Here is a 14,123-nt window from a genome sequence, read left to right as displayed (position 1 = left end):
TGGCATGTTGGCTTCAAAGGAATGCTAACTTCTGCCTTTAATATTCAACAACCTTGAAATTAATGGAAAATGACAAGTGGCAGAGATTTTCGTTTTGCACAGCACCAACAGTGAAAATGACAGCCATTTTTAAAATATACAGCCTTCTGGTTTCCTTTCATGAGCTGCATCTGTACGGGCAGAGTTTAGCCCAGGAGGACTTATAATGCCACCTGGGCCAAATGCAGACTTTCACTCTGTAGTAGCAATGATGATATATGATTCCAATATTAGGATGCTGGCATTTGGAATAAGTCAGCGTTAGAAATGAAAATTCTTTGGCCAATATACCCATGTGCCCACAGAAATAATACACCAAATACATGTTTACATATGAGTAAACTGTACAGACCAGAAAGATGCTTCTAAAAAAGAAGAGATAACAACATATCTAGACATTTAAGAACTGAGTAAATGGACTGTATTTATATAAATATGTATAAAAAAGCACTTGTACAGTCACCATTCACACACTGTGGGTGAGGCTGCCATACAAGATGCCAACTGCTCAGATAATCATTTACACACAGATGGCACAGCATCGGGAGCAATTCAGGGTTCAGTGTCGTGCCCAAGGACCCTTTGGCATGTACTCTGTTGTGGGTCAAGAAAGGAGCTGTTGCATTGTCCCACTCAACACTCGGCAAAGAAAACATTAACATGTATTTTTTGTTCCTGGCGTACAAGTAGTGTACTTTCATATACGTTTTAGCTATTTAGGTCGTTGCATGCATTTGCCCATTATTGACTTTTGGCATGTCCCTACCTAAAAGGATGCACGTGGACAAACTGTAACTGCAACCAGGGATGGCTATGGTTGAGACAGAGTGGGGTGAGCCACTGATGGTTCAATCCACGGAACATCCTGTCCACATGTCAAATGGCTTTCAACAAAAGGAATCCAAAACATGCTAACAATACGTGTATCTTAAGAGTCCACAGCCATGTCATTGGCTCTCTCAATCAGGGGATCACTGAAGTCAGCGGGACGGAACAGTTAGATGCCACGAATGCCTGTTTAATTGTTGGTGTCACTTCATCTAGTAGATGATGAGACATCTCAGTGGATAAGTAAAAACTTTGACATGCTGGTGCCACTAAATGAAAGTCAGGGTATCACCAAAGTTAAACTCTAATGACAGTCAGGTATCTGACAAGTTAACACAGCCTCTGCTAAAAGATGCATTGCGTGGACACACAGTTGACGAATAGCCTTGTTTCCTCAGGTCCCAATGATTTGTTCTTCACAACAAATCATAGACTTTGTGTGAAGAAGAAAAATGTAACGTCCCAGGGACATTTCTCAGTCTCATATTTTTTTGTTTATTATTTCCTGTTGAAGCTCCCACTGCAGCTTGCCAGTGCTGAAAGAAAGAGCCTGGATTAAATCTTGTGAAGAATTCCATGCACTGCATGCAGTGAAATTGACAGCTTTGGTGAGTTGAATACCCCGACGCATCACCTTCATGCTTGCTGTTTTGAGTTTCTATTCACTTAAATAAGACACTACCATGTCAGATAACAGAAGAAAGGGCAGTTGTTGCAACGAGCATTCTTACAGAGTCAGGATGACCTTTCTTAATGACTTAACTCATTATAATCTGTGACCATACAATATTTGCAGTGCAGTTTGTCACAAAAATATAACAGGACAACCAAAGCAGTAGGTTATCTTATAAACAAAACAAAAGTCAAGGAGAAATCCGGCTGTGACATTCATGTCACATGAACTTATTTATCTTTCAAAATAAAACAAAAACAAAATACTTAGACAAACAGGTGCTGATGTTGGGTTATAATATATATTCTAAATAATAAGAATATTGATCCCATGATAGTCTGTTTGTTGTTTTCAGATTCCTTCTTCCATACTTTAGGGAGATACAGCTTTGCACCAAACGGGGCGATTCCAAAAGGATGGATAGATGAAATGTGTTTCACTCGAAATGTCTGCTTTACAGACATTAATATTAAAAGTTGTAACACAAGTTGAACCCAGACAACAAGAAAGACTGGTCTCGCCTTTCCAAAATTAAACATTGGTCTGGCCTTGTTAGTGAGCTTGAAATGCTAATGTCCTATTTACATTTTGTCATTTCGACTTAAAATTTGCATTTTCTCTTATGTATGCCGCTGTCTCTCCCATATCGTCTTCAAAAAGTCACTCCATTCAGTTCCCCTTGAGGAAAACACCCATTAATTAAATAAGAAAAAAGACTGTGCTGTGACACTGATGTAATGAATGGGTAATGTTATGGCTTTCATTAAAATATGCTTTGTTCAGATGGTTAGCCGCAGAAATGCATGCAGATTTGAGAAAAATATCATAAAACACACGTTTAACTTGGTCAGTAAGGGGGAACAAATGCATGATGGCTATTTTTTAAATGCTAGCAGAGCTTATTATGCAAGATCTATATGTATTCTATAGACTGCAAAAAAACACATTCAGTCTCATCTGCCACAGGCATTAATGCAGCAGGGTTGTACCATGAGTCAGGTTATGTAGCCTTCTAAGTTAGTGTATCTTTCCTTGGCAGACTTCAGCTCATTTGACCCCAACTGGAGACCACATAGCCTGTATCAAATCCCCAGTGCCAGAAGCAATCAGTCCTGCAGAGTCCTTGGCTATGTCCTTAGGTGTTGCTACTCTGGGGCTCCAACTTCCCCAAAATGGGGGCATATTGTACCAAACGTATTTCAGTGAAAATGTGGGATACCTGATTTTGGTCAGCATAAAGAATTAGTACAAATTTGGATTGCTTTCCCTTCCAACTGGGCTCAGATCGGGCCTAATTCTAGATATTGGACAAATCTGAATGGCTGGGCTGATTTTTATCACCACCTACCAGCAGGTTTCATCATCTTCAACGTTTTTTAAGCCAAGGACCCCTTAACCAAAAGAGAGATGGATCAGGTGCCCGCTACTATATTGTATGAAATTATTCATACAATACATGCATATTAATCTGGTCCTACAATAACTTTTTTGCACAGTATACTAAGGTATTCAAATAGCCTACTCATTGTTGGCATGATTTTATTAATTATATTTTAATGTCAAACACAAATGTGAAACAGTCAATCCTTTGGGATGAACTGTATCTGGGGATGGCTAGGGACTACATTACCTATTGGCCATTAAGTGAATAGGTAATAGGTCATAAGAGGGGATTTATATTTGTTAACAATATGTTGGAACCATGTTAAGACTTCTTAATTTGAAAAAGCTTTCAAAAATTAACAATAATTTGGAGGCCCCCTGGAGTGACTCTGAGGACCTCTGAGGGTCCCGGACCCCTCATTGAAGATCCCTGATCTAGAGGACAGTTTGGAGCATGCCAGTACTTGTAGCTGGGACGGATTTAATTGTTGTTTTGGAGTGAAGACACACAGAATTCGTCTAAATTACACCGGAAGTGTGAATCTGTTGTCAAAATAAAAGCATTCGTATTTCCTTTGCCAATTGTGTTTTAAGATGAACCGTGCTTCATGTGGAAAGAAATAAGAGAGCTCCAGTTGGGTTAGACACCACTTGAATATGAGACAGTGAGAAAAACAAGGAGGGCTGGTGAGTGAAGTGGAATTGCTCCAAATGTTGGAGCCGAAGCAGGACAGTAGGCCTACTTAAATACATTACATTTAGAACCACCTAGCTGATTTTGTAGTAAAAAAACGTTACGAGATGTCACATGTCCAGTGTTTTTTTTTAGTGCATGCTTGAAGAATTTCAGAAGCAGATGTGAATGACTGGAACAAGTACATGGGCTGAAAAATGTTTGTCAACACAGCTCTTATTGTTTTAAGCAATAAGAATTATTTATTAAGTGTCTATGTGATGTTTATTTCTACATGATGATTGTAGTTTTAAAGAATGGATGGTGTACAGTTTGTATCTGTACTGACTTTTCTTGCTCTTTGATGTACAAATACTGAATAAAGGATTTTAGTTTATCAGGCTAGTTTCTTTAACCACACATTTTTGCTGCTGTGGGATCAGTGATCAGGTTTACCTTTGCACATCTTGTGTATAGTAAGGTTGAATAGTTTTATTGCAATATATTATGCTGCTATATGATTTGCAATATTAGTGGGAATGATAATCTTTAGAGCATCATTCTAATTTTCATTGAAAAACAGATTTAAGTGAATATGGTTTAATTTTGTGGGGATGGGTACAAAGCAAAGTCAATCTTCTTGTTAGCTTAAGTCCGTAGAAAGTGATGTTTGGGCAAGGACATATATACATATAGCATCACGCTATTTAATTTAGAAAATTAGATGTTTGACACACATTTTGCCTCAATTTAAAAACTTTGATATTTGCTCCTCCTGTGATTTGAAAATGCAGTAGGCCATTTTGAGAATTTCCATTTATTTTCAGTCCTAGTGTAAAACCTACAAAATGAAAAGGGTCACTTTGAGAAAATCTGACAAAATGAAACCGTTTCTTGAACCCTGATAGGGAATATTCCTTCTTCTTTTTCAAACGTGTTCATATAGGTTTTATTGTGAAGGCTCCCTCCGGAAATCAATTATAGTATCTAGCGCCGACTCTGGTGCACTCTTTGCGACTTGACTCTGCTGCTATGGAAACCTAGTGGGCGGAGCTTGCTGCTGGTGCCATTCGACTCCGGGTTTGATGCGGTGATGAAGTCCTCGGTGACCAGCGTACAGTAGTCAGCCTTACAAGCTACTTTAGCGCACAACTTTCAGTATCCGCTGTTGCTCCAGTCTGCTGACTTATTCAGAGAACAAACTAGACATTTAGCCCAGTTTTTGTCTCATTTTCGCCTGTTAATCCAGGCCAGGCTAGACGTGTCGCGCAATATCCCGACCACCTTTCGTGGATTTCTTCCCCCAGCAGCCCAAATAGTCTGGTGCATTAAGGGAAAAAGGGAAAACACACTTTCGCGGATTGTTTGCCGAATACGGCAAGAAGATGTGGAAGTAGGTATGAACCGACTGATAATGAGGATTATTCCTGCAACTAACACATATGCAGTGAGGTGCCCTAGTTGCGGATTCAGGCTAAGGGTCAGAATTTGGGAGAAGTCGCGTGGAGCACAAAGGTTGATGTAAAGCCGAGGAGGATATAACAAGTTTGGACCATGCACCCCTTGTGCTGACACAGGACCGAGGTGGAAGAGGAGAAGCTTGTTTCTGACTGTTGTTTTTCGGTCCATACTTTCACCACAACACAAAGTTGGACAATTCATAGAAGTTTCGAGTCTGTCCTAAATCTTTCGATTTAAGGTGCCGCAGCCGACCAGCTTCACGTGCTTTATATTCATATCGTCTGAAACCGCACTTAGCAAAAGTGTCTTTTTTTACTGCAGTGTTGTGTGAGGCTCTCCGAACTGAAGTCCACTTTAAATGCGGTCTGGTTTGCGGTCAGTCAGTGCACAGTCGAGCTGCCAGTGCCACTTGATTTTTAATTCAAGGCAAAACAGAAGTGGGTTCTTTTTGTACCATTTAGTAGCAGCACCATGGAGCTGACATACAGGACCATTGTTCTGCTGGGGTGCATCTTCCTGGACTGGGCTCTACTGGCTTCTGCAGAGGAAGGTGAGTCTAGACTTTTTCTTTCAAATCCTGCTTGGACTTGTTTTCTGTGGTTGAATGGCTGAGTGAGATATCCAATTTGTATTACATCCTGTTCTTTGCCAAAAAGGGAGTGCATTAAAACCACAAAAAATGTGAAGAGCTTGCCATGCAAAGATACACAAGAACTTATCCTATTTTGAAATAATCATAAAAAATATCATGGCAGGATATGTGGCTGTAACCTTGCTAAGTAAAGGTACTGTATGTTACAGGCCTAGCATTAATCCCAATAGTGCCACCATGGAAATGTGCATTCAATTATGATTGCACTCTTTCCTCCTCCTCCTGCAGTAGGCTGTTCATCTCATTTTGAAAAGAGTGCAATCCACAGTGTTGCCAAAGAAATTACAAAAAAATATTGGTTTCCTCTCCTGATATCATCAAGAAGTCCGTTACTAAGACCTAGTCACGATTAGTTATCGCTTTAAAGTCACCCTAGATATCACTTTTACCCTCTGGACCCTTTAACAGCTACCCCTAAAATCAATAACATAAGACATTCAGTTTATTGAGGCAAATACATGGCTCATGTAATTTTCTGAGGGTTGATGTAGAGATTTTTGTGACACCTTTTAGCGTTTACCTTCAGCTTGAAACATCAAACAGCCATTAGTTTCTGGCAGCAGTCTTGACATCAACTGTCAAGACTGCAATTTGTTCTGGATCAGCTTTGTGAACCATGGAGGGACAAATAAGACTGAAATGAGCTATCATAATGAAGAACATAATGCTTTCAAACGGTCTGGTTTTACAGACGGGTATAGCTCGACATCATCAGCATAACAACAGGGCCAGTGTCTGGATAATTGGCTTAAAATGCATGGGTGGAAGGCTGAGCCTCAGTGAGCCACATCAACAAATCAGAATCAACTAGAAGGCCTGGGTGTTCATTTATTTTTTATCTTCTGGTATGTCTCTGTTATAATGGGGACGTTTCGGTGCTGTGAAGTCAAATGAAAACTGATTTGAGTTTGTGAAGAATGCTGTAGAGACAACTTTGCAGGGTTCAAATGAACTTTTTCATCCACTAGCCAAATGGCTAGTGAATTAAAAAATGTTACCAGCCATTCAATAGATCATCATTGTTTTTTTGACCAGTATATTAAGCAAATTTACCAGCCAGTTGCATATTTTAACATAATTTGGCTGGTAAATGGTAAACCCTGCATATTTGTGTAAAAAACTTTGATAAAAATGGGTATTTGGAAACATTGGGCCTGTGTTTTACTGTGGATCAAAGGATCACAACTGGGTTTCTGGAAGACCTGTTGATCCGCAGGGTTTTTAAAAGTCCCTTACTGCTGGGTAGGCTGCATGCTGTTCTTGTGAAGAGTGAAGAGTACTGTTTATTCTCCATCATGGTACTGCTGGTAGGTACTGTTTTAGGCTTACACACAGCTGCTTAGGGTGACATTGTGGCTTAACAAGCATGTTTCTAGTCTCATTCCCCATCACTAGTCACAATGTGAAGAAGAATGGACACCAGTGTTTTCCCTTGGCTTGTGGAAGACTCAGGTGTGCGTATTTGGAAAGGGAGTCGGGCGTGGTGCCTCAAGAAAATATTACCTTGTTAATTTTTTTTTTTTTTTTAAAGAAGCAATTTTCCCATACATTTTGTGTGTAGTTGTGTTCAGTGTGTTTTGGTCATTCTTTTCTGCGTGTGTTTTAAGTCTCTGTGGTAGTTTTTCCTCTCTTTTCCACATCACTTTGGACCGTAATTAGTACAATATTTGTGTCTAAAACGTTGGAACATCGAGAGCAGATGACAAATAAATAACTCTCAAAAAGCTTAATGACAAACCTTAAAGCTTAAGAAGTCACTAGGGACCAACTGCAATCATTAACATTTGACTTAGGTGCTGCCCAAAATAGCTCAGGTGCCGCACCTAGCCTAAACCTTATAACGGCGGGGAAAACCTTGGACACACACATACGCGTTAACTTAATACAAAACTTTGACACAACAGCCGTTTCTCTGGTTAGTTTCCAATTTTTACTGCTAAATAAGGTAGATGTTTTGTACCTAAAATAATAAATTTGCCATGAAAACAATGGGATCTTTAACAATGAAAGTTGTTCATAGTTGCTGTAAACAGGAACGTCACGAACACGCATGGCTTCACATATTCTGTGACAGGAACATGAATCTGTCAACTGCTTCTGGTTTGAGTCTGGGCGTCATGTATCCGCTGGTACAGAATGCACTTTCTTGGGAGGGGGGTGGGGGGGGGGTGGACTTACAGTACGACTTCTACTACAGACTCTACTAATACATAGAGACAGCGTAGAGTACGTGAGATCACCCCGGGTCTTCTGCAGGGGTTTTAAAGCTTAGCTTTGCAGCTCAAACACACACGTCAAAAGAAGATGAAGTTAAATGACTACAGCTACTGAGAGTAAGAATTCTTGCAGGAAAAACATTGCTGATTTTGTTTTTCAAGAGAGAAGCTTGGGCTTTTCCCAGACATTTAACATTTACTCTTTTTCTGTGGGTTTTCTGGGAGCCGAGGAGCAGCCGATTAGTGGGAGTGTAGCTTGCACTTCAGCCGGGGCTGCAGGTTCCACAGCTGGGACCCTACCGCTGACTCATCTCTGGCTTTCTGCTCCTCTGAGACAAAACCGATGCTTAATCTCAGATCTGTGTGGGGAGTGATGCTCAGCAGGCTTTTGGTGGCAGAATTAACAAACATGTCCTTTTTTTTTTTTTAGAAAATCAAGAATAGTCTCAGTCAACTTGGCTTCGTTCCCCCCCTTGTCGATGTTTACAAGATGCTGGTTCGAAACAGGTGCAGCACAGGTTTGAGATGGAGGACAGACGTGTAGACGGGAGCGGATGGGTTGTAGCGCCTTGCCGACTAACTCCAGAACATGTGTGTCCTGCCAAGAGTAAGCAAGATGTCTGGTTTCCGCATCTTGGGTAATAGGCTGCTCCTCTGCCAGCACACTCTGGATCGTCCTCCCGCTCGTTCTCCACCTAGTAGGGAATTCTGTGATGAACTGATGGGAGGGAAGATGAAGATCACAGCTGCCAAATCCCTCCTCCTTTTCCAACTAAAGGATAAATGGCTCACTTACACCACTTGCTCGTTCAGTGCATAGATCTCTCGTCCTTCTGTCTCTGTGAAGATTAAAAAGCAGCCCTCTTGATCCGATAATTACTTTGGCTGGGAATTAATACCAAGCTTTTGGGTGGAAATTGAAATGAAGATGCTCACAAATTGTCACACACACAGAGAAAAAACAAACACTTTTTCTCTTCCTCGTGTTGGAAGTAAAAAATATATCATGTACAAAATACTACAACCAAGGTCTTAAACTGAAAGGCTTTTTATATAATTATATAATAATAACTCTCACTAATGTAGCCTCACTGCAATTTCAATTTTAAAAACATTTGACATTATAAATGTAAGCTATAAATGTTCTTCATCCTCCCACACACAAGCTCAACCTGTAAAGTACATTTTGTTTTCCTCCCTGCTCCTCGTTATTCCTTGCACATACAGTTTCTCTCTCTTACCAATGGCAAGATGCAGCCAGTGACAAAAGCACTGCAGTCTTTTTGCACCTGCTCCAGAGCGGCATGGATATTACCATCGTTTACAGAGGCGAAGCAAACTTGTCAGGACTCATCTAAACTTGGAGACAAATGTTAAGCCCGGTGGACGGCATATTCTGTTCTGTCCTGTTTCATTTCCATCGCTTGAAGGCACTTTTCAGAACTTGTGCTACTGAATCACTACTGTACTTCTGTAATGCAAGTAGTAGGAGTTGTCCTAATCAAGATAAACGGTACTTAGTGGCGCCAATTCTTAAGTCATGTCACCATTAATTATTTTAGAAGAGGAGCTGTTTCCATTGCACTTTGTTGCATTTTTTTCTCTCACTTTTTTTTTTTTTTATTTTTTTTACATGTGGAATACTATAATGTGCACAGAAACACGTGGAAGCAAATACACGATACGACTCTTGTTACATGGGTACATGAAACGTGCCTGTCCATCGGTCGTAGTTGAGAAACAGCTGATGTTGTCTTTAGCAAAGTTTTGGCTGGGAGGATTGCACTTAGTGCCTAATAGTTTTTACAGCGTTGTAAATCCAGCTTTCTATATCCTGGCAATCCTCTGCTTCTCCAAAATGCCATGTTACTGCAGGCGTTACCTCCCTCCATTTACAAATCACCGTTTCACATGGTATGCAACAAGAGAGTGCTGCTGCCAGTGTGATCTGCTAAGCAGAAGCCCGACTTGTTGTTAGGCTGAAAACCATCAGCAGCACTTTTTAGCCTCTGCTGATGGAAAGAGAGGTGACGTGTCATCCTGTCTCTTGTAAACTTTACACACAGCAGTGTGTTTTATTTTCATATATCACACTTTGCCAAACCAAATCGAACTTAACACAAAAGAGTTGACATTAACGTCTTTGGTTCTGCACTTGAAATGACACACCTGCTGCCTCCATCCTCAACAATGAGCTCACACAGCTACAAGTAGATGTGCCAGGGGCCAAGTGGTAGTAATGTGAAAACGGAGTAATACATTCACATTTCCATTAGAGTTACATGATTTAAAACATTGTAAATTAAAAACAATATCTTAATACATATTTGATGAGGGGAGAACGAAATCATAAAAGCGGATATATTGCCGTGCTCTAATGTGAGTGGGTTGACTACAGCGCACACATTTCCCCACAAGCAAGGGCTCACTGAAAATGTTGTGCAGTGATTTTGATTGGTAGATGTTGGGTGGAAGCAGCGAGGGAAGCCATTTAGGGCTGGGTATTGCTTGTGAAATACCAGGACCGATACCAGTACCATAAAAGTGATACCGATACCAACAGAGTACTTCATTTGATACCCATCCTGTGATGCATTCAGTTGTGTAAAACCAGGACCACTCTTACCCATCCTAATGATTTTTACCCAAATACATTTTAAAAACGCTTCAATGCGTTAAACTGCACCACACCACAGACTGTATGGGTTGTAGCTGCTGCAGTAGTGGGCCAATCACAGGTCATATCAAATCGAAGAATGCGGGTGGTGATTGGCTGCAAGCAAGATCATACAAATAGTCGTTTCTTTCCAGACTTGACTGGAGAAGTTTTGATACTGCTTACGCTGTTATTTCGGTCAACACCTTAAAGGTATGGAATACCGATAGAGCCCTAAAGCCAATGCACATCTGTATCTTGCCTTAAACAAATACTGCAACACTCACCAGTTGCTTTTACTCAATCAGCCATACTCCATAACACGCTTATTTACAGGGAATTCAAACAGTCAAGGCATATTTATGTAATCTGCTGATAAAGCCCTTTTTATCTGTGGGGAAAGATTGACATCATCCCTCCAAAAACATAAATATTCTCGCATTTTTTTTTTTTTTATTACCTCCCTCTCCTCGTTGACATACCTAGCATGATGAACGGCATAATGCTTCTCAACCTAAACTAAAACTTACTAAGTGTCTTAAATGCAGAAAGGATGTTTTTCTTTCTTAGAGGCCTTACTTGATCCTCAATCCCTTCTTTCACAGACATGTAGCCTTTTCTTTGGCTACCCTTTTCACGTCCTCTGTCTCCTTGATGTTTGACTGGTGCTATGCTGTTTTCTCTTGCTGACTGTCTCCCCTGCCGTGGAAAGTGTGGATCGTTTCCCAGAAATCCTTTTAAACGGAACCAATTTTTATAAGAAAGGGATTTGCATTTAAAGCAACCTCCCCCCTCTCTGAAAGCTTGTAGCCCATCATCCTCACCACCTCAATCCGATGATTAGCTTCCTCAAGAGTTAAACAGGCATCCGAGTGCCACAAGTACTCTCAGTCCATGTCTTTCTCTCGCTGTGAAGGATGCACATGGCAGCCGAGAATTGCAGGTGGATGATAGTTTAGCTCGGTGAGAGGATACACCCCCAGCCCATACATCCATGTCAGGCATTCACTTTGGAGAGCCAGTCTGTCCTCCACCCACACGCTACTCTCTGAGAGTGGGACACAATGGGGACAGGCTGCAGCAGAGAGTGAATGAGGCCACAGCCTATCAGCCATAAGCACCAAGGAGAATGGGACTTTTAGAGGGATGGGGGTTCTCTTTGAAGTGAGTCAAGGAGAGATGGGGAGACCGGCATGAGTCGACGAAATGGAAAGAGTGCAAAGAGGGCTAGAAGGGTGCAAGTAATGTGCACGTCTGCACGCTGCATAATGAGCAAAGTATGTATATTGCCTATTTGCATTCTGTAACCATACACACCTGGGGCCAGAGATGTGCGATATATGCGATGGGATGAAAATGTGATTATAACAAAGGGATTAAAAAGGCCTTTTAATTAGGAGACAACAAATGAGAAGGAGGTATTTATCTCAGGTTCATCTTTCTCATTTATCTTACACATTAATCACAGCTGTTAGAGGCACTCTGAGCATTGTGTGGCGAAACATCTTTTGTGAAGCTTTTCTACGTGCTGTGGTTGTCATCTGCCTTGTGGTGTTTTGTCGTCACATTAAAAAGAATAGAATGACATTTTGAAGAGGGTAAAAAGCAACATGAGGCCGGCGAGACGTTCGACTGGATGTGCAAAAATTGATTTAAAAAAGCAACCTTGATGTGAAAATGCCTCAGCTTGAAGCATGCGCCATCAGTAGGCTTGATTCAATTTTAGTCCGGTGCATTTTCCTCCCTGCGTCATAGGTCGACCTACATCTTGTGTTGGATATGACCGTTTTAAGTTAAAATGCAATTAATTTGTTTCGACATCGACCTAGAGACCCTCGTGAACATTTTTTCTTCCACCTTTATGCATGCACACGGCTTCAGTAAGTCTCCCAGGGTACACCGCACTGAACGAACGCATATTCCTGTGCACTTGCTGCCCTACTACAGCCTGCACACAGCTAAGAGCTACAAATAGGAGTGGATCGGTTCAGTTAAAGAAGCATTAGGCACCTTTTTGGCACCTTGGTATCATATTTTAAGGTGTGCTGCACACAAAATGTTCTCTCCTTCATGTTCTTACACATCGCCGTGCTTTTAAGTGATTGCCTTCTTTGCTCAACTCTATCCAACCAATTGACGAAAATACATTGTAATATTAAAAATCAGCCAAATTTGAGACGACTAAAGTGTGGTTTTGTAATTCCGTTGGTGAAATACTCTATTCACCCCTTGCTGAAAACATAACATGGCTGGCCAATAATGGAAAATGAATGATGCTCTTTATACTGAGCTAAATGGCTTCACAGCTATCTTTATTTTAGATATATCGGTCACCGCCACACAAACACCCAGTCGCAGGCTTAGAGGAGCAACGCATAGGCTGATGAAGAGAATTAGCTTGCAGCGTGTCTGTTTATGTTTGAATATGAAAAAGTGCGATGTGTCAGAATACAACAGAAAATTTTCACAGTCTATTTTCTTGTATCTCTACTTAGAAGTGTCAATCCTTAGATGGTTTATTTAGCTGGAGTCTGCACTGTTGGTTTCAAGCTGTCCACCTCCCACTGCAAATAAGTCACTGAAAGCTGTGTGTGTGTGTGTGTGTGTGTGTGTGTGTGTGTGTGTGTGTGTGTGTGTGTGTGTGTGTGTGTGTGTGTGTGTGTGTGTGTGTGTGTGTGTGTGTGTGTGTGTGTGTGTGTGTGTGTGTGCGTGTGTGCGTGTTAGTGCGTTTTCTTGTGAATTGTAGATTCTGGATGCTGAAGGCTTTGATAGCGATTCTGTTATAAGTACAGCACTAGACATTTTTGGGGCTCATCGCAGCGGTAGATAGAGCTATGTGTTTTTTTTTTTCTATCATGTCAAATAGGATTGGTTACTTATCATATATTGTTTTATAAACGTTCACATTTCCATGCTTGTTTTGTTCTAACAAATAGGGCTGGACGATTAATCGTAATCGAAATCGATATTCAGAACCTCTAACCAACTTAGTTTGCCCATGCCGGTTATTTATTTATTTATTTTTTACATTAGATCAGTAACACACATTCCAACATTTTAGAATGGATCCCAGTCTTTTCTGTTCATGATTAAATGACACAAGACACAAATTTGCTAATATTTAATCTGTACCAGTAGTACACTGACAAACTCTCTGGTCCAATTGTTGGAAGACACAGCAAACACGGGGGTGGCAGAGTCTCCTGCTGCTTAGGAAGATCATCCCAGATTTCAGCACTTCATGTCTCTAAAGTGTCCACCCTGCAGGGGTGCCAGTCCATGACTGACCCCGACCTCAGGCCCCTGACACGAGAAGGCAAGACAATGAATATCCTCTTGAAGGATAAAGATCGCGTTTGAAAACAAGCACATATCCTGCACTTTCTCATGGTGCTTGCTTCTTCTTCTACTGTGATGACACAGCTCAGCGCTCTGACTTGACAGATGATCAGCTGTCTTCAAGCCATTCTGTGAAGGAGATTGAAACTTCAGGCTACTCGGTTTATTGAGGGCAGATCTAACCACAGTGTGCTGCAGTATGA

General features: G+C 41.0%; 1 protein-coding gene across 1 annotated transcript in view; it reads left to right on the top strand.

Moving 5' to 3' along the window:
• Window positions 1-4,659: 4,659 nt before the first annotated feature.
• Window positions 4,660-14,123, top strand: part of ephb4a (eph receptor B4a) — a 38,785-nt gene continuing 29,321 nt past the window's right edge. The window contains exon 1 of the mRNA XM_034889186.1: window positions 4,660-5,607. Within this exon, the coding sequence (XP_034745077.1) occupies window positions 5,529-5,607 (79 nt within the window). The 5' untranslated portion in view covers window positions 4,660-5,528. The remainder of the gene's footprint in view (window positions 5,608-14,123) is intronic.

This window comes from Etheostoma cragini, chromosome 13 (assembly GCF_013103735.1).
Source record: "Etheostoma cragini isolate CJK2018 chromosome 13, CSU_Ecrag_1.0, whole genome shotgun sequence".
NCBI classification, from domain to species: Eukaryota; Metazoa; Chordata; class Actinopteri; order Perciformes; family Percidae; genus Etheostoma; species Etheostoma cragini.
This window is presented reverse-complemented; position numbering and strand designations above follow the sequence as displayed.